This window comes from Phocoena phocoena, chromosome 16 (genome assembly GCF_963924675.1).
Source record: "Phocoena phocoena chromosome 16, mPhoPho1.1, whole genome shotgun sequence".
Taxonomy (NCBI): Eukaryota; Metazoa; Chordata; class Mammalia; order Artiodactyla; family Phocoenidae; genus Phocoena; species Phocoena phocoena.
Window position 1 is genome coordinate 51,604,583 of NC_089234.1, and position 23,869 is coordinate 51,628,451.

Genomic DNA, 23,869 nt, shown 5'->3' on the forward strand with positions numbered 1-23,869 from the left:
ACACGACAGTGTGATGTTTTTTGTCTCTTTTTCTGTAATAATTTCTTACCTCCCTCTGAGATTCTGTGCCTTCAAATTTCAGAGGAAGCTGGCACGTAAGAGTGGCTAAGATTGCCCCATGACTCCCTCTGTCTCCTGTCCCTCTCCTTCCAGAGTCTTTGTGCCATTCTTCAAAAAGTAAATAGAAAACACTACATTTGTCGACGTGACATAACCTGTGATGAGGCTGTCGAGTGAATAGAAATTTAGGGATTGGCAAGCCAAATGGCAAGGGCCATCTGCTCACTGGCATGCCCACCCTTGGGATACGTCTCTTCTCTTTGAAACCGGGTAACTGCCAGCACTTTTTCATGAGGTCACTGGCACTGTGGGGCTGAGAGTCTGAATTGCCCGCGTCTACTGAGAGCCAAAGAGGACAGTGTTGGGACTAAATGAAATTGTATTCAAAATTCTACCCAAAAGCTTTAGTGGTAAGCTTTATCCCTCCTGAAACGTTTCTTTCCCTTTAAAAAAATATTTTGTTAAAAAACACTATGAGGGTGATAGACTATTTGGTTTCTTCTAAGTAGATGCTCTTAAATTAATGCATATAAATAATTTGTATTTAATCTCCTCTCTTTCCTGTTGAGCAAAGCATAGAATGCACAGATTCTTACATCTCAGGTCACTTGGTCAATGCAGGGTCTCTGTGTATTTCATTTCTTAAGACAAATTGGGCCTCTCGTTCTGATTTGGCCGTGGAACTCAGGGGGAGAAAGGCTGTGTTTTCACTCGCACTGCCCTCGGTTTCTACGCTGGCCAGTTCGTAGTCTTCTGACCGCCTGGCACCAGTCAGAATTCGGATCTGCTCCTGGACAGTTTCTAGCAGTATTTTCACTTCTTGCTGTTCTGCTATAAGACAATCGCTGACTGGAATACTCACATTGACAATATCAGCAGAGTAGGAGTTTTTGCACCATTTGATGCTTTTGACTTCAGAAATCCCTGGCATTTGCATGCAGGTTTCCTCTAGACCCACTGAGGGGATGATGGGCACGGAACTGGCCCTTGGGGATGAATATCCCATCAGGTCCGTTTGATCCAAGCTATTAAAATAGGAGTTTGTCTCTCTCGAAGGCAGTTGCATATTTATTGATGCATTTTGTTGGGTTGTTAAACCACTGGATGAATACCTGAAGAAGAAACAAAGTGTTACGTATTCTGTGCTCTTCCCAGCTTCTTGAGAGCACTATTCAGTCAACAAAGCACTTTCCACATGCACCATCTCACTGAATTCTCACAGCAACCCCATGAGACGGATATTATGTTCCCAGTTAAACAGAGAAGTTAACTGAAGCTCAGATAGGTGAAGTGACTTGCCCAAGGTCACACAGAAAATAAGTGACAGACTGAGACTCAAACCCAGATCTTCTTACTTTAAGTCCAGGGATCTTTCAACACACCACAGCTGTATAGGCAGGTGGGATATAGTCTTCCTGACCTCTATCCTAGAATACAAAGTAAATGGGGATTGAGCAGGTAAGTGTGGCCCTTCCATAGTGACAAACAGGAAACCCATAACGGCATTACTCCACTCCATCCACCTGACCACCCTCTCAGCCCTGGTTTAGTCCAGTGTAGACTGCTTGTGGCCACCCTAGGTGGAGGCAATCAGGAAGCCCAATATTAAGCATCAAGGTACTAAAGTCCTGAGTTTCTCTGCTTCACTGACTTTAGGGGGACCAAATCCAATCTCTTTAGGAACTGCCTCACTGCCAGTTTGCTGAGCCTAAAAGATGGGATGAGAGGCACACAGTTCCTCTGTCTGCCCAAGATGAACATGAAGTGAGTTCCACAGGGCCTCGACCAAGCTAGTAACGTTCCTCACATTGATTCTGGAGCCAAGTAAGGTAGTTCATGGGCGCATGGTAAAATGGCTTGTTGAGAACGCCATCGTGCCGTTCCAAGTGGTTTAAATATGCCAGAATCTGGCTGGCCCCCCTCTTGCTTGCTCAGAGCTAGTGAATTTTCCATTGCCTCTGAACTTTCCAGTGCCAAAAAGTGAGGCAGGGATATCGTAGGTTCACGGAAATGTAGTTTGGGGACTTGAACAGTAGTATGTATTCTATTTCTCAATTCTTTTTCCTCAATTTTAACCTTAAACATTAAAATTTAAGCATAATCTAAACACGTTCGTCCTCAATATAATAAATCTCATTCCCCTCGTCTTACACTATAATGTAAATAAAAATCATGTTTATCCATGGAAAGAATAATTGCAATGAAGTGTGTCGCATACTAAATATTAGAAACCTTTATTGTAAAGACAAGATGGGAGCAATTTAGAGATCTGTCTTTCTGCCAGACAGTGTGAAAATATGGGGAACAAATTTAGGTGTTATTGTGTTCTACCCTCTCTTACTGAGCCTAGTACGGAGTTGGCAATCAATAAAGTTTGATTGAACGGACTCAGGAATACATGAACAGATCTTCAAGGTAAACACTCCCTTAATATCCCAGTCAACAAGAGCTAACAGACATTCACATAGAGCTTTCAAAAAGCACTTTCACCTCTAATTACCTCCACTGATGAAAAAGAAAACAAAACTGTGTGGTTTATTTATTACCACGTGGTGGATAAATAAACTGGACTAAGGGACACCCCAAGGGCTTGCCCCAAATTACACCCTTGGTAAAGCAGCAGAGGAAGAAGTTAAACCCACGTTGTCTTATGTTAATTGTTACTATCAAAGCCAGAAATGAGCGGGCATCTCAAACCTTTTTTGAGATGTAAAATCTTTACCTGCGCCAATCATATAGCCACATACAAAGAAATTCCCTGGGGGACCTCAACGACTTTCTCCCTAGTGTTCTATGACTGCAAATCTGAACCTAAAGTTTCTGACCAATGAATCAATTTCAACAAGAAGAAAGGGGACCAATTGCGGGCTTTTGTGTTCTTTCCTTAGCACCATTAACGTGTGTGAAGATACAGAACGTCTGCTATCAGATTCACCAATGGCACAGAAAATTAAGGAGGGTAAGATCGTCTTTCACATGGATCATCATCAGAGTGTATCAGTGAGTAGAATCTACCAGGTTGAAATGGGATGGTGCTAGTGCCAATTCTTAATACCTGGATCTAAACATTATTGGTAAAAATGATGGATAAGGGTGTAAGTGTCTTAGAGGATTCAGTCAATTGTTGACGCTTCAGCAAGTCCACAATGTGACACGACGTTGAAAAAATTAATAGTCTTGTTCAGGCTTCAGAGGCAACAACAGGCCTCTGACAAAACAAAGACCCTGAAGGGAGCTACATACCGAACTGCTGGACTACATGCAGGTCAGCAGAAACGGTGCTAACAAGTCTTGGGAACCAACAGGTAAGGAAGGGAATAAGTCACGAAGCTTCCTGGGCCTTGGGAATCTGGCCAAATCCCGGGGATCAGTGAGCATCCTGGGACTTACGACTAGAGATCAGAGCATTTATGATAATAGCCAGAGGGGCATATCTGCACGTAAGCAGTTTGCAGCTTGGCATTAAAAGCAGGATTCCTTCGGGCTGCACTCTGAACTCTCATCCATGGAGCGGGCACAACGCCCGGGACCTTCCAACTGGGACTCCAGATTGCTGTTCGAGGGACGTCACAGCGTTGCTTGCATCTGGATGGAGGTGCTTCCCCAATTTGGTGATTGTAAATACGTTTCTTTCTTACTGTTTTGCTTATCTCTGTGCTATAACTAACTAACGTTAACAAGCTTTCTTCTTTCTTACTTAATTAAGTGTGGAGGGGTTACTTTGCCAACAAATCCTCCGAACTTGAGAGTGAAAGTAAGTCTTTCGGCAAAACACGTGACTACGAAGTAATCAAAGGCAGTTCAAGCCAAACTTGGAGCAGTCTTCTAATATGCCTGCGTGCTGACTGAAGGAGTTGACTTACACATCATCTCACAAGCCAGGTACGGATCACATGCTGGCAACAACTGACATCTGAAAGGCTGCCCTAACATGGAGATGCACTTTAAACAATTAGTCGTGTTTGGGATCAGAGAGGATTTCAAGTCTCACCACCATTACATGCTCTGGAATCTTAGGCAAACCCAGCAGCCTTACCTTAATTCTCTCATTAATTAAAACCATCAGGTAGCAATACCGATCTAGAGGGACTGCTCTGAGGACTCACGAAAGTAATGCCTCTTCACTATTCCCTTCCTTCCTAGAGTTGCTCTGAGTGTCCTAGCGCTGGTCTTTGATTAGGAGGTGATACTGCTCTCCAGAAGTTTAAGTGAGAGTTACATTTCTAGGCATGATTCTTGATTAGAAGATACTCAGAGTTCTGTATCCCTTCAGAGTCAACGACTCTGTCACACGTTTGATCCATGAGCCTGTCATTCATTGACTGTAAAACACCAGTTTGGACCAGTTGGACTGCCTTTCCTCCAATCCCTCAACAAAGCAATCACAAGTACATTTCCTCTGTAACTATGTGAGTCAAAGCATCCTTTTAAAGAGGGAAGATTTCAACAGTTAGTCATTTGGTTTGATTCCCAGTAATTCAGGGGTCAGGCCAAGAAATCAGTGTTTCCCCAGAGGACTCCAAGACCCAGTTCTTGGTGCATATGGAATTAGAATGAACTCACTAATTTGAAGGAATCTACTTCTCCCTCTGGAGCCATACAATTAGAGATTCCATTTACACATCACCATCCATGACTGTGACTTTTCTTCACATTCCTTTCCTGGTTTATTTAGTCAGAAAGGCCGGTATTCAATCCATTTCTTTTACGTGGGCTATCCCACGTTGGGTTAAATTCTGCTATCTTTAGTGTGCTCATCTGGACACTTCCTGAAGAATAACTGAATATAAGTTTGTAAAGTTGCTATTTAAGTGAGGTGGATAATCAGTTTGTTTCGATCCCTTCTACTTTGAAGGTAGCAATCTAACTTTTGTGATTCCATCTCTTTCTGTCTAGTACATGATTCCATTAGTTTGATTTGCCTGACATAACCCAGTTCACAGTTCTGTGAGCCACTGCCATGGCTGTCATCAATCCACTGATCAGGGGAAAGGCTCTTGAAGAAGTTCCTGTCTACCTGACTCCCTCCTCGAGCTTCACTAAGTCAGGCACTGGGTTCAAGCTGGGTTGAAGTTAGTGTCAAGGAGAGACATCACATACACCGGGAATCTAAGTAGCAGGCAGCACCCACATGCTTGATAAACAAGCAGCAGTTGGCTCTTATAAATCATTCACTCCCCCTCCAGCCTAGGGCCAGATTTGAAGAGGGCCTTTAGCTGTGAAATTCTATTACCAATCCCATTTCCAGTCCGGAGAGACGGTCAGTCCCCCAGGAGTGGGAAATAGCTGTTGTCAAGAATTACGAATGAGATTGCTCCCTGAGACTCATGTGCTGAGCACACAGTGACTTAGAGTCACCGTTTATCAACATCAGGCGCATATCACATAGGAAAATACAGGTGGCTAGCCAATTGGAGAGAATATTCCAAACCCAACGGTGATTGATCCCAAACAAAACAATAGCCGTAACAGTGCCCAACAGAAGAAAGACAGCATGGGCTGGGTTCTCTCTCCACTCACAAAATCTCTAACTTGATTTCACCTCACTCATTCTCACTCCAACGTTCACCCCAGGGGGAAAAAAAAAAAAAAGAAACCTAAGTAACAGACATTATTAGTGATTTCAGAAGAAAAGTAATTAGGAAACATGATTAATTAGAGGCTAAATGCAAGCCCCTTTTCCAGATATAAGGCAAAGAGAAATGCAAACTACTTCTTGACTTGCATTATACATTTTGGACAACTTAGCTGTTACGTTGAACGTGTAAATCTCACCTCAGATCTTACCAAATATATTTTAGTCTATTTGGAATTGCTTCAAAATTACAAAATCCAGACACAGGCTATTCATTTCCTATCTTCTGGTCTCCCTACAGAAATCTGTTGCTGAGATTCGTCAGACATGGCACTGTTGCATACGTATCACCCGGAAGAAAAGACAAAGGTAAGAGTCTGGGACAGACCTCAAACCTGCTTTGGCTTTTAACTTGCTACAGACAGGGTGGAAAAATCACCCAGACCAAAGCAGCAAAGAAACCTAGCCTGGCTGATTCAGAGAGAGAAAAACTAGATGCAACGAGAACCTAGATGCGACAAGAACCTGGCTTGAGTGAGGAAATGGATTCTTGGCATTTCTGGAGTAAAGCCCGATTGCACTGCTCTTGAAATGAGTAAGAATAACGGTTCCTGTGACAATAGCTACAAGTACCCCTCCTCTGTTTACCACGTGTCAGGTACAAGCTCTTGACACATGTAATTTCTTTTTAATCTGCGCTACAACCCTCAGGAAAGCTGGTATTATTTTGTTCAATTTATAGACGAGAAAACGTAAGCTCAGATGATAAAACTTTCTCAAATTCATACAAGTAGTAAGGGGCAAAGATGAGATTTGAAATTCAGTCAGTTTGGATAAGGGCTGCCATACTTGGTTGAACAGCTCATGTCGGTTAGGTGAGTGGTGGCTAAAATTCATTCTACACTCCACTCACCATGCTATGAGCCCTATGAGGGTCTGTGTCCACTGAGAGGAAGGGACACTTTTTACACTGCAAGGATGAGCAACAGCCATGGAGTCCAAAGCCAATTTTTCCATCCCTGCACCGTGAATGAAACTAGAGATCTGAGTTCAGCTAGCTGTGCCTTGACAATACTCTGTCAACACTGACTGAGACTTGTTCAAGAATGCTCGAAGGAGCAGATGCTATATATAAGTTACAGGTTATTGTTACGGTATTGTCCACAATAGTGATTAGAGAATTAAGCACTGTTTTTTTCCCAAACCTAAGGATGAAGGAACACTTTAGTTGTCCTAAGAAATCTCTGTGTTTTAAAATCAAAGACACATTCCCAGTTATTTTAGCAACTGCAATAATAACAGAGTGTCTAGATGTCTATATACTTAATGCTATATATCTTTTCCATCTACCATTTCCCTAATATCTATTTCCACTGTATCTGTTTTTTAAAGTTATTCTTTTGTGGAACAAAGGTGGAAGCAAGCATAAATAGCCAAATAATGATGAAATCAGTGAATAAAACCCCAAGGAACGTAATGACTCAATTTAAAACTATATCATTCATAACACCCTCCCTAAATTCCGTTGCTTTTAAGACCTACCCTTGGCAAGGTATCGTATCCTGGTCTGGGACCCTTGATTCCTCGAGTTGCTGATATGCTGGTCCCACGATTCCGCCCAGCCTACTTCGGGGTGAGGGGGGTGTCCTTCTGAAGGCATTCCTATGGAGCATACCACTCCTTTGCCCTGGGCTGCAGCAAGAGGAGAGAGTCCTGCTGGTGGAAAGAAAACCAACAAACACATTGATCACAGCAATAACCTCACAGGTGGCTGCTGAAACTTTTCAAGCACTGCATTTCCACCCTAGATCCTCAAAGTTCTAGGTCAGGCTCCATCCATGCCTGTAGGATATATGTTAGGAGGGATCACAGGTTGCTGGATCCATTTTATCTTTGGAGAGACTGAGAAGAAAAGCAGCTCCAGTCCTGTGTTTCTGGCTTTCCAGTCTGGAGCACAATGGACTAAAATAACACCAGCTTTCCAGCCAACGAGGTGCGCTTGAGGAATTCTCCAGCTCCTGATTCCCCTCCTCCCTCATTATCCAAGCTACAAAAGTGCCTTTAATAGAAATAAAAATGGCCTTGTTATTAAACACTGCCAAGAACTAAATCCAAGAAGCCTTAAGGGCTTTATGGGGAAAATTTCACTTGTGTTAGTGGTAGAATAAACCAACCTTATTTTAATTGCCTTTCTCTCCTTAATACATATGTTACTTTTGCAGTTCACTGTCTCAAATTTTCGTAAATCCTGGGAACCTAAATTATTTTTCTTTTGAGTTTGCTTTAACTTTTTTTTATTGAATGAAAGATTCTTTAAATTCTATAGTGCTTTACAATTTTCAGAAGTTTCACACACGTGATTTTACATAATCCCATAATAACCCTTTGAGTTTGCTTTTAATAAACATCTGATCGTACATTTTCTTGACCCATACATCCAAATACCCAAATAACCATGCCAGATGCCATCAAAGGGCAAGGCATAAACGGGATATACCTCAGGTAAGATCCCTACACAGATCACGTCAGACAAAGAGCTAGACTCTTTAGAGAAATCAGTTACTAATTTGACGCATTACTTATTCCATATCCATTCCTCCCTCCACCCCACTGAATTGACCCTACTACCATGTGAACTGTGAGAACTTTGTTCCTGTGCAGACATTCCATGAGATGCCAATAAGGAAACTTAGAATTTCTGCGTTCCTACTCATTTAGCTCTGAAAATAGCAATAAAACCACACACAGGAACAGCAAAAACATTTTCAAAATTTCAATGAAGTTCTATAGGAACCAGTCCCCCAAATGAATTTTACCCATATTACTACATTATTTGGAGTTCTGTAAGTTCCCCCCCACCACCAACGTTACTGTTATTTCCACTTAATAAATACAAAACTTCTCAAATATTATTTAAGGTCAGCATTTGAGAACCCGACAAATGAGTGCTAGTAGCCACCTTCCTGGTACGGGCAAGGCGAAATGATCACACTTTATAACTTCGTATTCGTCAAGCCCAACGTTAACTTCCTGAGTTTGTGCAAACACCAGATCATACCTGGCAACGTTATTACGACTTCATTCTTCATCATACTATTTCTGGGTTGAGTGTACTGAGTCCTAACATGCCTAACAACAAGGGACCTCTAGTTAGGTCACTAAGCCAACGAGTTTAAGGAGCTCTATAATAACTAATTTGTTTCCCTCCCTTCCAGCTTCTATCTGTACCATCCAGTGGCAATTGTGGAGTCCACAGGGTAGTCAGCCTTGGATGCTAGAATTAGCTGCATCCGGTCTGTATGGTACTGGGGAAAGTACTTGTATCAGTCAGAGTCCTGGGGGAAATAGATGGCACTCTATATTGGGTCATTTGGGAAGATTTTGCTATTTACAAAAGTGTGTTCACTGTTTGAGAAAAAAAAAAAACAACAACAGGATACTACTGTACATAAGGGCTGGTAACAGTGGGAAGCTGTTACCATCCCTGTAACTGAAAGGACAGGGGGAAGGAGCAGTTATCTGACTGTAGAGAGAAAGGGCTTGTGAGAAGAAGACCTCTTGGCTAGTGCCAGAAACAGGGCTGTAGCTGAGAGAACCAGGCAGGGAGGGAGGGGGCAGAAGTGTTAGGACCTCACTGGCCTCTGCCCTGCCATAGCTTGCCTGTGCATCGCAAGAAACCAACAGAAGCCCAAAGGCAAGTGAGCCTGCTGCCCTCTTAGTGTACAAGGCAAGGCAGAAAAAGGTAGAGCCTAGAGGTGGGTGGAAGAGATGCAAATAAAGGTATTAGCACTTGTTTAGGTATTTCCATAGTGTTGCTATGGGGATTAACGAAGTATGTAAAGTCCTTAGCAGGGGGTCGTCTGGCACTTAGTAGCTGCTCAACTAAGTAAATTCCCTTGATTCCTCTGCCCAAACTGACAACTCAAAGGCTCATACTAATCACTGAAAACCCTGGACTTATTTCACCTTAAAAAACCTACATGTACTGTCTATAAATGAGTTATATTGCCAAAATATAATGTAATAAGTATAACATGACGTAATAGATTTCTTCTTTAAAAAGAAAGAGGGGTATTTTTGGACTAAACATGAGAAATAATGGCTTTGAATTAACAGCCTTGTTTCATAAATGAGTTATCCAAAGGAGTCATATTTGCAGTGCACAAAAGAAATGAATTATTCATAAAAGTCTAGCAGTATGAGCTAGTAACCCGTCTTAAAAAAACAGTTCTATACCTATTGATCAATCAACTGTTCAAGCTTTCTAACCCAACGGCATTCAGGAAGTTACACAGCAGTTTGCAGGATGCATAAATCAGTGACTAGGTTATCAATCACGAAAACGTTTAAGTCTACTGCATGTTTTACAAAACAAAAGCTATGATATATGGAACTATAATTTACAAAGTTCTAAAAGCACTTTATAAATCAACCCTTGCCTATCTATCAGGACGCAATGTATGCCAACAAATACTGCAATGTCATTGAACCAAATAAAAAAGAAGGTCTCCTAGAGACTTCCTTATTTGATCTGTGAGTGATTCCTAGAAACAAACCAAGAATTGTAGTTAATAACTAAAGCAGTTATCCAGTAGCCAAACATATTTCATCCTGTGTTGAAACCTTTTTTTAACTTAGCAAACCCTTGGTACCTCAGTCTCTACCCATGTAGATTAAGAATAAAAATCACCATCAAGTACTAGTGATTAGTATCAAGAGTGACATGAAAACCTCACAGTAAATGTGGCCAGCATCAAGAAAATCTTTTTTGGGGACTCCCTGAAAGGTGAGGGAGAAGTTAGTTTCCTTGAATAATGCATACTTCTCTCACGGTGGTTTTCAAAATATTGCCTACATGTATGAAAAATTGCCTACATCTATGAAAACCAAGGGTCAACAACATTTATCTTCCATTGCTGGGAACAATTGTTATTTTTTACCGTTTCCATTTAAAAAACTTTTAATCTCCATAATTAAGTATTTTTAAAATACTGTACCTCTTACTAAGAAAAGGAAGCTTAAATATTTGGACGTCTTCCACAAAGACTGACGACGTATCAATACTTTTGGATGCACATAAACATAATGTCTGTTGTAGCAAGTATCAAATGTTGGCACTTTAGAACAAAACTTTCAATTTCTGGAGTTCCAGATTCCTTATGTATAAACACAGCATGTGACTAGAAGATGCTGAAGAATTTGCTCAGCCTCAGAATGCTGTAAAACTTCTATAAGATAACTTTATTTTTGGCTTTCTCCCCCGCAAAGAGCCCATTTTTACCGTCAGCTTGTTAAAAAGAGTCCCACTCCATTGATAATGGAAGATCTAATAAACCAAAGGAGAGAAAGTTTTCTTTGTGTGAGAGCCATGTTGGAAGACCTGGAGCATGTCCTATCAGCTGCCTAGGGAAGAATTAGTCATTAAATTTGCAGACAGTGATAAGGCAGGCTGGGAAAAATCATGTTTTTAAGATTGCAATAGTTTCATTCACTGGTCTGTGTCTGCAGACTTGATGGGTGCTGTTAATAGTACCTTTAGGCTTCCTCTAGGGGCACTGCTGCCTGCTGGTATCTTTGCTTTGCCTGCCAGCAGCTGCTTGAGCATCCACTGCATGGGGAACTACAGGAGAAGCAAGAACGATCATCTCTCCTGAATAATGTTGTCATTCCTCGGCATGTGTTGTCCAGTGTTATACATTGTGTCAACGCACCCGTTCCCACCATGATTGATTAGCTACCTGTACCTGTGGTGTTTGACAGATTGGCTTCCTCTGTTGGGAGAAGGGACCTCTGGGAATGACTGGGGGCCGGCAAAACTTGACTCCATCATTTTCTCCAATGCAGTCACGGGATGCCTTTCCGCCTTTGAATACTGTGGGAAATCACATGCACAGAGTTGAGCTGGAGGAGCAGTTATGAGAGCAGGGCCTCTGACACTACAGCTGGGTATCAAAGTTACTGTTACTGGAACTCACCAGTAACTTTTCCACTGGGCACCTGATCAGGAGAATGACAAAAACACCATTTTCATCCCATTTCTCACACACTGAATATGCTCTCCCCTCTTGCCCCCAAAGCTCTTTGTGATTAGATAAGGTCCATTCAACAGGGTTCTTCACGTTAGAATCCTAAGTCTATCTTTTCGTTTCAGTCTTTACCCATGGCACACTATGCCTGAGAGCCAAAATCACACATATTTTTTTATTGGAGTATAGTTGATATACAATATTATATAAGTTAATACAAGGAATTTTTAATTCAATGCACATTTTACAAAATATTAGTAGATGGACTACTAACAATAGGGATTCAATAAATGCTAATTGAGTGAACTTCACAAGTCTCAGATTTATGGAAGGCTTTGATTTAGAGTATCTGCCCACTACTCTCCACTGTTTCTCTCTTTCAGCCTGATACCAGGTAATTACCATGTCTAATAAGAGAAGCGTGTGAACAGTTTACTCTTTATAGTTATTAACCCTTGGTTTCACCTTTGACTATGAGATATCACAAGGCAGGGGCCTAAAGAAAACCCTATAGCTATGGCATATTGAGAAAAACTTTGCTCCCAGAGAAATATCACATGGCATCTCAATTAGGCAGCAGTTGTCAAGTTTAACACTCCCTGGACACTTGGCACTTGAACAAGCAACAAGGATCATCAAGTTTCTTTTCTAGAAACTCCAATGAAAACTATGCTGAGAAATGACATTTTTTGAAGGCTAATGACCAAATTAGATTTTGAAATCCAGATATTCACATGTAATATATGAACAAGAATTTCACAGAAAAACAAAGATAGATATGCAGAATACACACAAAAAAGTATATACCTGAACTCACTGTAGAGGTGAAAATCAGAATAGAGAACGTTAAATTTCAGGAGTACTTAGTTAAAGGCAAAGGTTCAAGGAAAATAGAGTTGGTGCTAATTTGTTGGGGGTACACATTGGCAATGTGTTGCAAAATATTAAATATAGGTACGCTGATGCAGAGTACTGGTACTCTTTGATGTAGATTACTACTTCTAGGGATTTCCATCATTAATTGTAAAAGCTGGAAATGATATAATCAGCAAAGTTTGTCAGTGGTACGATTTTTAATAACAAAAGAGAAAGCAAACACAAAAGAGAAGCAACTGGAAACAACAGAAATGGCCACAAATATTATACAGCCATTGAATAAAATCAAAGTATGAAAAGTATGCATAATATGAATCCACATGTGCAAATAAGGAAAATGCAGTAAACAGATGTATATATAAGTGTGTGTATATACAAACATTTAGCTTTGTGTGTATATATATATATATATGTATAGATTTTGTATGTACATATACATATGTTTGTGCATGTGTTTGCACGTGTGTGTGTGCACACAACCACACGGGATGAAGATGGGAAACAAAAGTAAACTATTAACTAGGTGTTATCCTTGGGAAAAAGTATATTGGTGGGTATGGGCTATGGAGACTAGGAAAATTGTCAAGGTTATGTAAGTAACTTTAAGTTCAAAATCTCTAACTAAATTGTTTTCTTTTTAAGTACTTCCAAAACAAACCACATAGTGTTAGTAATGACCACATCTTGAATCAGAATATGAATTCTACAAAATGGACTTAACAGAAGCTATTCAGACTTCTTGCAAAATGGAGTGAGTTGACATGGAACAGAAAGAAGACACGGAGATAATTTGGAAAAGGTGGTTGTTTTCAACAGCCCCAGGTTACAAAGATCCAAAAAATGATGGAAATACCTTCACATGTACTACTTTGTTGACTAATTAAGTTGTTTATCATAAATCATCCATGGAAAAAGTGAATTGAATCAACATGTTATTGAAATGTAAACAACATCCTGAATTTCTATTTCTAGACTTCCAGGTTCTATAAAAGATCTACTAGAATTTTTTTTTTTTCTCCCAACTTTTGATAAGTTGCTTGAGAAGACAAACTCAGATGGTTGGAAGCCTCAGCTATAGACACAGGCGAGATTATCTGGAGACATCTGTGGCAAGTTGGAGGGGGTAACTTCTGTGCTACTTCTGCAGAGGGCTATCAGTGGGTGACATCAGCCAGCGTTTCTTAGCACACCCACATTTTCTAGAGAAATTGCCAAATCATTAAAAGTCAGCAGCCCATTCCTTTTTCAAAAACAATGTATGTCAAAAAGCCTAGTTCAGGGCTTCCCTGGTGGTGCAGTGGTTGAGAGTCCGCCTGCCGATGCAGGGGACACGGGCTCGTGCCCCGGTCCGGGAAGATCCCACATGCCGCGGAGCGGCTGGGTCCGTGAGCCATGGCCGCTGAGTCTGCGCGTCCAGAGCCTGTGCTCCGCAACGGGAGAGGCCACAGCAATGAGAGGCCCGCGTACCGCAAAAAAAAACAGAACAAACAAACAAAAAAAAAGCCTAGTTCAGCTTTGGGGCCATTGGTTCAGAGCCTCTGCTTTGAATGAGACTTTTGATCATGAGAGCTAGAGGGCCTTGTTCAAAATCTGGGATAAAAGTCTTGAATAGAATCAACCTCTTACTTGTTCTGCTTATTCATGGCATTCATAATAGATATAATGTTCTAAATCTTTTCTTTCAAATGCTTAGATTATTATTATACTATGCAGTTGCTTTCACTGGTATTATTGTGGTCCATTAACAAAAATTTGTCTCCAAAATTGATTATTTTGGATTTTTCTCTCATAGCCTTTTTGAGAATCGTTTTCATTTCAGTGGCTACATTTAATCTGAGATGCAGGTTTAAATTGCTGGTACCCCAATCCAAGGTTAGTTGAGACAAGTGGGAACACAAAAAAACCTAATAATTTGGTAATCCTTCAAACTAATATCCCATACATATTGGCTCAAAGGAATTTAGACATAGATTCCAGTTTTCAGATCTGACAAAGAGCTTAGAAATCATCATTCCTGTCCTTAAAATAAAAGCTGAACAAACAAAATCAATGGCTATTCTTACATCCAAATTGAGGTGGCAAACCACCCCTCTAAAACCTGGAAAGACAAGTGAATACAGAGAATCAGCCCAGATCACCTTGAGACAGCCTGGGAGCCTTTGCTGCGGTGCCTGCACCTGGACAAACGCCTCCTCCAGCACCAGAATACGAAGAATCTATTCAGGACTAACAATAACCTCGTGCATGCTCAGAGCTGGGGCAAATTATGAACGACAAGATACAAAACACCAAAAACCAAACTGTCACTTCTGAGATGCCCGGAGCAAAAGCAGGGTACTGCACATGCGCCCTGCACACAGCATCACCAAAGGGGTGGGCAGACCACCTAAGCCGACCCCTGGACCCGCCCCTACCTTCACTCCATACAAGGAACCAGCTCACCCCAGCTCAGGGAGCGAGCAAGGGAAACTGTTACTTGTTCTCACTCCCTCCTGCTGCAGCACTGAGTCCCAGTAGAGCCTTGCCTGAATTTCTCGTCTGGCCTCTTATCAATTTCTGTTAAGGAGGCCAAGAATCCTGGTCAGTAACATACTTTGTTGTGACTCTGCCGGCACATTCTTCCATTCCCGGGTGGGGATCTGGGTACCTCCGGGACCACCGACCACCGAATGCAGCTTCCCAGTGGGTGACAGGCGGCCACCTGAACCTCCTGTTTCAGCGTCACCACGTTTGGTAAGTCTGCCTTCCTGGCCCCTGAGGGCCTCAGTACCCTCATTCAGGCGACGCTTGTCCCCCTCCCCTTTGCCCTTTTTCCCTCAACACTTTCCCTTTCCCTCTCCTGAAATCTCTCTACTTCTTTCTCTGTCCTCTCCTACTTCTCTGTCTTATCCTCCCGCGACAGTAGACGTCGGGCAGCTACAGCATCATTGCTCTCAGCTTGTGAGACCTGCTCCCTCTGGCCGGCGACAGCTCACCTTGACAGGTCACAAGCAGAGGTGGGAGAGGCTCGCCTCACACCAAGCAGACCTTGGTCCAGTGGGCCTTCCCTGATGGGAGATACATGAGAGTGACAGAGGTTCAATCCTCCTATCACGTAGTGGCTGGACGTCCGATCCTCCCAATATTCTCACCTTTCTTTTCCTCTGCCAAGAGAAGTCTCATTGGGAACAGGCTGAAGCGGCAGATTTCTATATACCGGTGTGTGTGTGGGTGAGAGTCCCACCTGTGGGTTGGCGACCCGCAGACGATGTACAACTGGCTGGTTTCGGGGCTTGATCACCTGGTGGGCAGTGGACAGGGTGCTCCCTCCTTCACTGGCCCTTTCTGGAAGTGCACAGGCTGGTGCCTGAATAGACACCCTTGGGGGGCAGGCTGAAAAGGCAATCTCTTCCTGTCTCTTTTTTTTTCAGTCTTTTCTGTCCCTCCTCTCCTGTCCTCTCCCTTGGTCCTCATTACCTATACTCCCATCCCCTTCATCCTGGAGACTCCTTGTCTGTGTCACTCACTCTGGGGAGGGAATTCTGTGATCTCCTTTGTCGTTACACTAGACCTCGACTCCACCCGGCCCCCAGGATCTCTAGTTGTTAGCTTCCAGATTTATATGTAAGCATGGGAGATGCCCAGGGAATCCCCAGAGATTCACCTCTGGGTTGCAGTCTTAACAATTGGAGACAGTAAAGAACTAAGCTGATTTTCTTTTGCAACACGGCCTGGTTCCCGTATACCTTGGGTGACCAGGAGAAGTGGCCATGGAATGGATCCCTTAAATTTAACACCATTTTACAACTGGACCTATTTTGTAAGCAGTCTTAAAAATGGGGAGAGGTCCCATATGTGTAGGCCCATACGTGTAGACTCCAGACTGAGGGATTCCTGTGGTTTATATGTAGCCTCTCTTCCTGTGTTGCCCCCAAAAGATTCAGAGCCAGGCGTTCTCACAGACCCCCTTCTTTCAACTGCCGACTAGCCATCGGGGTACTAAGCCTCCTTCTCAGGCCCCCCTTTCTTCTTCCCCTTCACCATCTTCTTCAACTCCCAGACCCCCACCTTTCCCTGTCAAGTCAGAAACTCAAAAATCGGAGCCACCACTTTTGCCCCACAAGGCCTTTACCCCTTCTGGGAAGTAGCTAATGGGAATGGAAGGAACTAGAGTACATGTCCCCTTCTCGATGGGGGACTCAGGAATCTGTAAGGAGAGGTTTGGCAGGTTCTCAGAGAACCCTGACAAATTCATCAGGCTGGGGTTAACATTCTCTCTTACCTGGCGGGACACCATGGTTATTCTGGCCCAGTTGCACCCCGGATGAAAAGGAGCATATACCGAGAAAGGCCAGGGAACACATAGATGGCCTACTGGTCACCTATCCACACCGCCAAATTTATCAGGCCGGGGGGGACGCAATCCCAGAACGTGACCCACACTGGTACAATGAAAATCGTGTAGGCCAGGCTAGGATGAGACATTAACTCATCTATCAGAAGGAATGAAAGGTATCTGGTGAAGCCTGTAAATGATAAGATCCCAGAGGTTACACAGGAAAAAAGATGAAAAGCTGGCAGTCTTCCTGAGCCAGGTGACAGAGCCATTCAGGAAGTACACCAATTTAGACCCTGAGTCTGCACAAGGGAGGACACTGTTGGCCATACATTTTATCACCCAGGCCTCTCCTGATATCAGGAGAAAGTAACAAAAGCTTGAGGCTGGGCCGCAAACCCCATGGTCAACCTTGGTAGAGGAGGCCTTCAAGGTCTATAGCCATCAAGACTTAACAGAAAAGGCCAATAAGGATAAGAGGCTGATAAAGAAGACGCAGCTTTTGGCCCCTCTGATCCACCCACCACCTCGAGGGGACCCTAGAAGGCCGCGAAGGCTGGACAGACCACCAAGAAGCCGCCTGGGCACAAACCAGTGTGCCTTTTGTTGGAAGGAGGGGCACTGGAAGGGGGAACGTCCTGAGCGCCCTCCTGTGGGACGCCAGAGGGGCAGCCCCAACCCCAGTTCCTTGTGAATCTCTCAGATGAGAGATTCCCACATACCGACTGATGGGGCGAGTGCCTGCCTGGCTCCAGATCCTATTCGTTCCATCCTCATCACTCCAGCGGAGACTCAGGTCACCCTTGACGTCGGGGGTAGGAGAACTGAATTTCTTGTAGACACTGGAGCCACCTCCTCTGTTGTGACTAGGCCGGCCCCCTCCCCAACCGTGACTCTACCGTGACGGGAGTTGACGGACAGCCAAAGGTAAGGCGATTTACATCTCCCCTTGCCTGCAGAGTCGGGTCTGTTATCATTACTCCTTTTTGTATACGCCACAATGCCCTGACCCCTTCCTTGAAGAGATTTGCTAAATAAATTAGGAGCTAGTATATTCGTAGTCCAACGAGGTAGAAAATTCAAATAAAGAATGTGCATCTATTAGTAGCCCCAGACGACCCATGTGCTGGTCATCAAAATATTCCCCAAGACCTCCCCGCAAGAAATTAGAGAAGTAGATCCTGCAGTTTGGGATACCTTGGTTCCAAGAAGGGCAAAACATGTTTTCCCAATGAAAATAAGGTTAAGGCCGAGGGAAAGGACCCTGAAAGAGACAGTATCTTTTAAAGCCTGAAGCCCTGATGGGGATCCAATCACCGCTCACCAAATTCCTAAAACACGGACACATCAGGCCCTGCTGATCCCCTTACAACACCCTGATCCTCCCTGTTGAGAAGCCTAACAGGGAGCGTCTGTTTGTGCAAGACTTGCGAGCAGTGAATGAGGCAGTCACCCCTATTCACCCAATGGTGCCAAACACATACATCCTCTTCGCCCAAGTATTGGGAAATGCTCAGTATTTCTGTTTTGGACCTCAAAGATGCATTTTTCTGTATTCCCCTACATCCAGACTCTCAATGCCATTTTGCCTTTGAATGGAGGGACCCTGACACCCTGGAGGCTACCCAATATACCTGGACAGTGCTTCCGCAGGGTTTTCGGGACTGCCCCCATCTTTTTGGAAATGTGTTAGCAAGGGAACTGAGCCTTGAGAAGGGAACTCTGCTACACTATGTTGATGATTTATTGATAAGTAGTGAGACCAAACAAGATTCAGATCAATATACTGCTAGGGTCCTAAATTTTCTGGCAAAAAGGGGATATAAAGTGTCTCCAACCAAGGCTCTGATCTCACAACAACAGGTTTAGTATTTAGGATTTGTTTTGACCCCGGGGGGAAAGAGCCCTGGCCATAGACAGAAGAACAGTAATTAGTGCACTACCATCTCCAACCACAAAGAGGCAACTTGGAGGCTTTCTCAGGATGGCTGCGTTCTGTCATATCTGAGTTCCAAATTATGGCCTTATAGCAAAACCCCTACAGGAGGTTCTAAAGTGAGAAGAAAGGGAGCCCCTTCAATGGAATAGGGACCACCAGCAGGCCTCTGAGATTCTAAAGACTGCATTGAGTAGAGCACCAGCCCTTTACCCTATACCTTCATGAGAGGTCAGGGATAGCACTAGGAGTCCTGACCCAAAAGCTGGGACTGGATCAGAGACCAATGGCTTACTTTTCAAAACAACTGGATTCAGTGGCCCTGTGATGGCCAAGCTGCCTGCGGGCAGTAGCTGTCACAGCCCTGTTGGTTGGTGAGGCTTCCAAGCTCACCCTGAGACAACACCTAGATGTATTAACCCCTCATTAGGTACAGTTTGTACTGGAAGTCACAGGACATCATTGGTTGACTGGAGGAAGGTTAACAAGATATCAGGCCCTCCTAATGGACACCACCAACATTACCTTTAAAGGTGTGTCAAACCCTGAACCCGGCAACTCTGCGTCCAGCTGTTGAGAGTGGAGACTTAGTGTGTTCGTATATAGAGGCCATAGAACAGACTTACTCCAGCAGGTCTGATCTTTTAGATGAGCCACTTGACAGCCCTGAGGTCGAATGGTTTACTGATGGGAGCAGTTTTATAGAAATGGGAACCCGAAAGGTGGGGTATGCCACAGTCAGTCTCGGTGAAGTCACAGAAGCCAAGGCCCTGCCACCCGGGACATACAGGTTAACCGCTAGAAACTCTCTCATAAAGATTTAATTTCTGGCTCTTTAGAAGCAGTGCGGCTCCCGACGCAGGTGGCAGTGATCCACTGTAGGGGCCATCAGAGGGATGGATCTAACGTTAGCCAAGCAAAGCCGACTGGATTGCAAAACAGGCAGCTCTACTGCAAGAGCCTGAGCAAGTTATGGCCCTAGTGATTGCCCCCCTGCGCCGAACTCCCTAGCCTTCCCCAGTATTCCCCACAGGAAAATGCTGAGAAGTGGGGCTATGAGAAAGGAAGCACAGGCTGGTATAAAAAGGAGAATAAGGTTCTAATCCCTGAGGCCCAACAACGGAAACTCACTAAGAGCTTACATGATGCCACCCACCATGGGAGGGTTGCACTGTGGGACTTGATGCAAAAGGCTTTTTCAGGGAAGGGGATTAAAAGAACAGTAAAACAAGTAATGCTTGCCTGTGCTTATGTGTCCGTAATAAACCACAGGCCCATCCAATCCCCCCTTTGTTACTCAGGCCAGTTCAATGCTGAGGGACATACCTGGGGGGAAGACTGGCAGTTAGATTTCACCCAGATGCCCCTGTTGTCAGGATATAAATATCTTCTTGTGTTCATTGATACTTTCACGGGATGGGACGAAGCCTTCTCCACTCGATCTGAAAAGGCTACTGAAGTCTGTAAGTCCCTTTTACAAGAAATAATTCCTCGGTTGGGACTTCCAAAGTCCCTCCAGAGCAATAACGGGCCCTCTTTTATAGCCAGAATCACACAGGGACTCACAATGGCCCTAGGGATAGACTACAAGCTACACATCTCTTGGCACCCCCAGTCTTCAGGGAAGGTAGAGAAAATGAACCATCCTTTAAAGAAAGCCTTAGCAAAGCTCTGCCAGAGACTCGTGAACCCTGGACCAACCTGTTTCCTATTGCACTCCTCAGGGTCCGTGTAGCCCCCAGTTATAGTCTGAGGCTTAGCCCATCTGAAATGACCTATGGGAGGCCTTTTCTTACTGCTGACATTCTGCTGGATGAGGAAGTGAGTCAGACCCTGAGGTATATTATTATTTATCTAGAACACGTTCAGAAGGCAATCCAGGACTACGCCAACAAGGCACAGCCAACTCCCACTAAGTGAAAGGGGCCGTCCCTTCACACATAAACCCCGGGGACCGTTCTTAAAACCTGGAAAGAGGGGTCCCCCAAAAAAACAACTATTGCCAAAATAGAAGGGCCCCTATAAAGTAATTTTAGCTGCCCCCCCCCCCCGCCCCGTTGTCAAACTGCAAGGGATATCTAGTTGGATACATCTGCCCACATTAAAGCTTTTACCCCCGCAGGTACAACAGAACAGTACACCTGTGAGCCGGTGGAAAATCTGAGACACCTATTCAAAAGACAGGCACCATCGACAGATAAGAGGATGCGGCGGGTTGGACTCCTGTGTGCCATTCTTGCTATTGTACCCTTGCTTGCATTCTGCCTGTTTGCTCAGACACCCCCACCAGGGAAGCAGCTCCTTTGTCCCTGCTGGGTTTAAGGGAAACACTCCACCACAGAAAAGCTCCTCCTATTGACTCTGTCCGCCTTACTAGTCCCGCTAACTAGGGGATAATGGCAATAAAACTCACTTATCGGGGCTTCCCTGGTGGCGCAGTGGTTGAGAGTCCGCCTGCCGATGCAGGGGACGCGGGTTCGTGCCCCGGTCCGGGAAGATCCCGGAAGATCCCACATGCCGCGGAGCGGCTGGGCCCGTGAGCCATGGCCGCTGGGCCTGCGTGCCCGGAGCCTGTGCTCCGCAACGGGAGAGGCCACAACAGTGAGAGGCCCGCGTACCACAAAAAAAAATAATAAAAATAAAAATAAAATATCTACATACATGTGCAGTTGAGGCAAATTATGAATGACAATATACAAAAACAAAAACCCAACTGCCACTTCTGAGATGCCCGGAGCAAAAGCAGGGTACTGCGCATGCGCCCTGCACGCAGCACCACCTAAGCCATCCCTTTGGCCTGACCCCTGGACCCGCCCCTACCCTCACCCCATATAAAGAACCAGCTCGCCCCTTCCCCTCCCCCTCAGGGAGCGAGCAAGGGAGGCCAAGAACCCTGGTCAGTAACAAGCTTACCTACAGAAGAATCTTCCACAACCATAAACTGGTAGGAGTACTTAAGTGGTAATTTAATACGTTTTTGGAATCTGCATGTGGACTAGAGGGAAAGTAAAAATTATCTCAGGGCTATAGTCTTAGGAAGTGTTCTCACACTTTCTTGAGTTTAACCTCCTCCAGGACCACACCAGATGCTCACAAAAAAAGAACGAAAAAATAAAAAATCGTCTCATGTCTCTGATGAGAAAGTAACCATTTTGAAATGCACACACAATGTTCTGCATTACAACTGTCGACTTTTCAGCGAAAAGAGACTTTTACCAGAGCCCGATCTCCCCTAAGGGAAGCGCATTCCACTCAATAATTGAAGAAGAGACAAATTCTTTGCAGTAGAATTCCAAATAACTATGTCAATACTCTGCCTTCACAAAGGGTGAGCATAACTCCCCCCTCCCTAAGTGTGGACTACACGTGGTTGCTTCCTTCTAAAGAGAACTTTGTAGAAAGAGATGGGGAAGACAGAGTAACACCACAATGGAGCTGCCTGACATTACTACCTCAGACAGATGACAAAAGGAATCATCAACAGTGATAAATCATATTGAGAGAATGCACTTTTGATAGGATGTGATGAAAAAGGCACTTTACCTGTATTGTCTTTCTCACAAAACCCCGTAATACCAATCTAATCAGAAAAAACATCAAACAAATTCCAATAGAGGAGCATCCTACAAAATACTTGACCAGGACTCCTGAACACTATCAAGGTCATTAAAATAAGGAAAGTCTGACAAACCGTCACAGCCAAGAGGAACCAAAGGATATGACAGCTAAATGTGGTGTGGTATCCGCATGGGATCTTGGAAAAGAAGAAGTAATTAGGTAAAAACTAACGAATTCTGAATAACCATGGATTTGAGTTAATAACAATGCATCAGTATGAGTTCATTAATTGAACAAATGTCCCATATCAATGTACAATGTTAATAATAGGGGAACCTGGGCACAGCATATATGGGAACTCTCTGTACTAACTTTGCAACTTTTCTGTACATCTAAAACTGTCCTACAAAATAAAGTTCACTTAAAAACTTAAAACAAAAGATACATACCAAAAATAATAATAATTTAGAGACTAAAGGCAGTATTCAGCTTTCCTTTATTTTCCTGAGTAGCTTAGCTGTAGGCCTTCAAGGTGCAAAACCCGCTCAGCAAAAGAGTCTGCATAGACTCTCCTTAAAGGCAGCTTAACTGACCAGGGTTATAGCCTTTGGACATTTTATAATCTGTGCTAAAAGCGTTTATTATGGTTCCTCCCAAAATGTATGCAGTTCCTCCCTGGGAGGAGTTAAGGTCGGCACAATTTTATCTCATCCATCTGATAGTATCCCCAGTGAAGTTCAAGTGCTCAGGCTAGCTGCATGTCTGGCCCTCCCCCTTAACATTTCTGTACAATGTTACAAGGTACGGCAGTTGATTCCATGTTCTTTTCCTGTACTCACACAGATCTTGACATTTTGTGTTTGTCCGTGTTTTGTTAAAACCCCATTTGACGTAATGTCACTTTAATCGTGAATGAGAAGATGGCACAGACCATTCACTGGTCCTTTCAGCATGAGCTCAGCCTTCCTCCTTTCAAACACCCACACAGACCCTGGTCATACTGTTATTTCATGGGGAAGCATTCATCCCGACTGGCTTCCCTGAAAGCCCTCCTTGTGGAAATGTTCTTGGGTGCTGAGGACACCCACTGTTGTTTGTACCATCACCTGCCTTGCTTCTAGCACACTGTTTAGTGGTGCCCTAAAATCAATAGAACTGTCAGATGAAACAGAAGCATGTTGGAAGTACAGCAAGGTATGCTGTTTGCAGGTCTGCCCCCTGCAAGCAGCCCGAGTCAGAGAAAGTTAAATGAAAGCCATGCTGTGTTGGAAAGCAATGTTGACAGAGTTGGTAATCACCTGGTCTGGAACCCCAGGCAATAAAGCCAGGAGGGAGGATATTGTAAAATGGTTTTAAGGTTTTCAGTGTCTTGTCTCCGCATTGCTCTCAGCTCACCTATGTCTGTGTCAAAAAGTTCTTTATTGCGGGTCTGATTTGAGCCCAGAAGATCGTGAGGCTGAGTGGTTATCACATGTTTTAGAGCGTGGTTTCATCTGGATCTCTAATACGAGTAATTAAAAACA

General features: G+C 43.8%; 1 protein-coding gene across 4 annotated transcripts in view; it reads right to left on the reverse strand.

The window, feature by feature from the left end:
* Window positions 1–328: 328 nt before the first annotated feature.
* NRG3 (neuregulin 3) overlaps window positions 329–23,869 on the reverse strand; it is a 1,054,732-nt gene continuing 1,031,191 nt past the window's right edge. The window contains exons 7-10 of one of the 4 annotated variants that reach the window (XM_065894047.1): window positions 11,380–11,507; window positions 7,178–7,348; window positions 1,416–1,487; window positions 665–1,172 (exon numbers count right to left, since the gene is read on the reverse strand). In XM_065894047.1, coding sequence (XP_065750119.1) covers window positions 665–1,172; window positions 1,416–1,487; window positions 7,178–7,348; window positions 11,380–11,507 — 879 coding nt within the window. Of the gene's footprint in view, window positions 1,173–1,415; window positions 1,488–7,177; window positions 7,352–11,379; window positions 11,508–23,869 lie in introns of all 4 variants that reach the window. The other 3 variants (XM_065894048.1, XM_065894051.1, XM_065894050.1) reach the window with 3 other exon arrangements.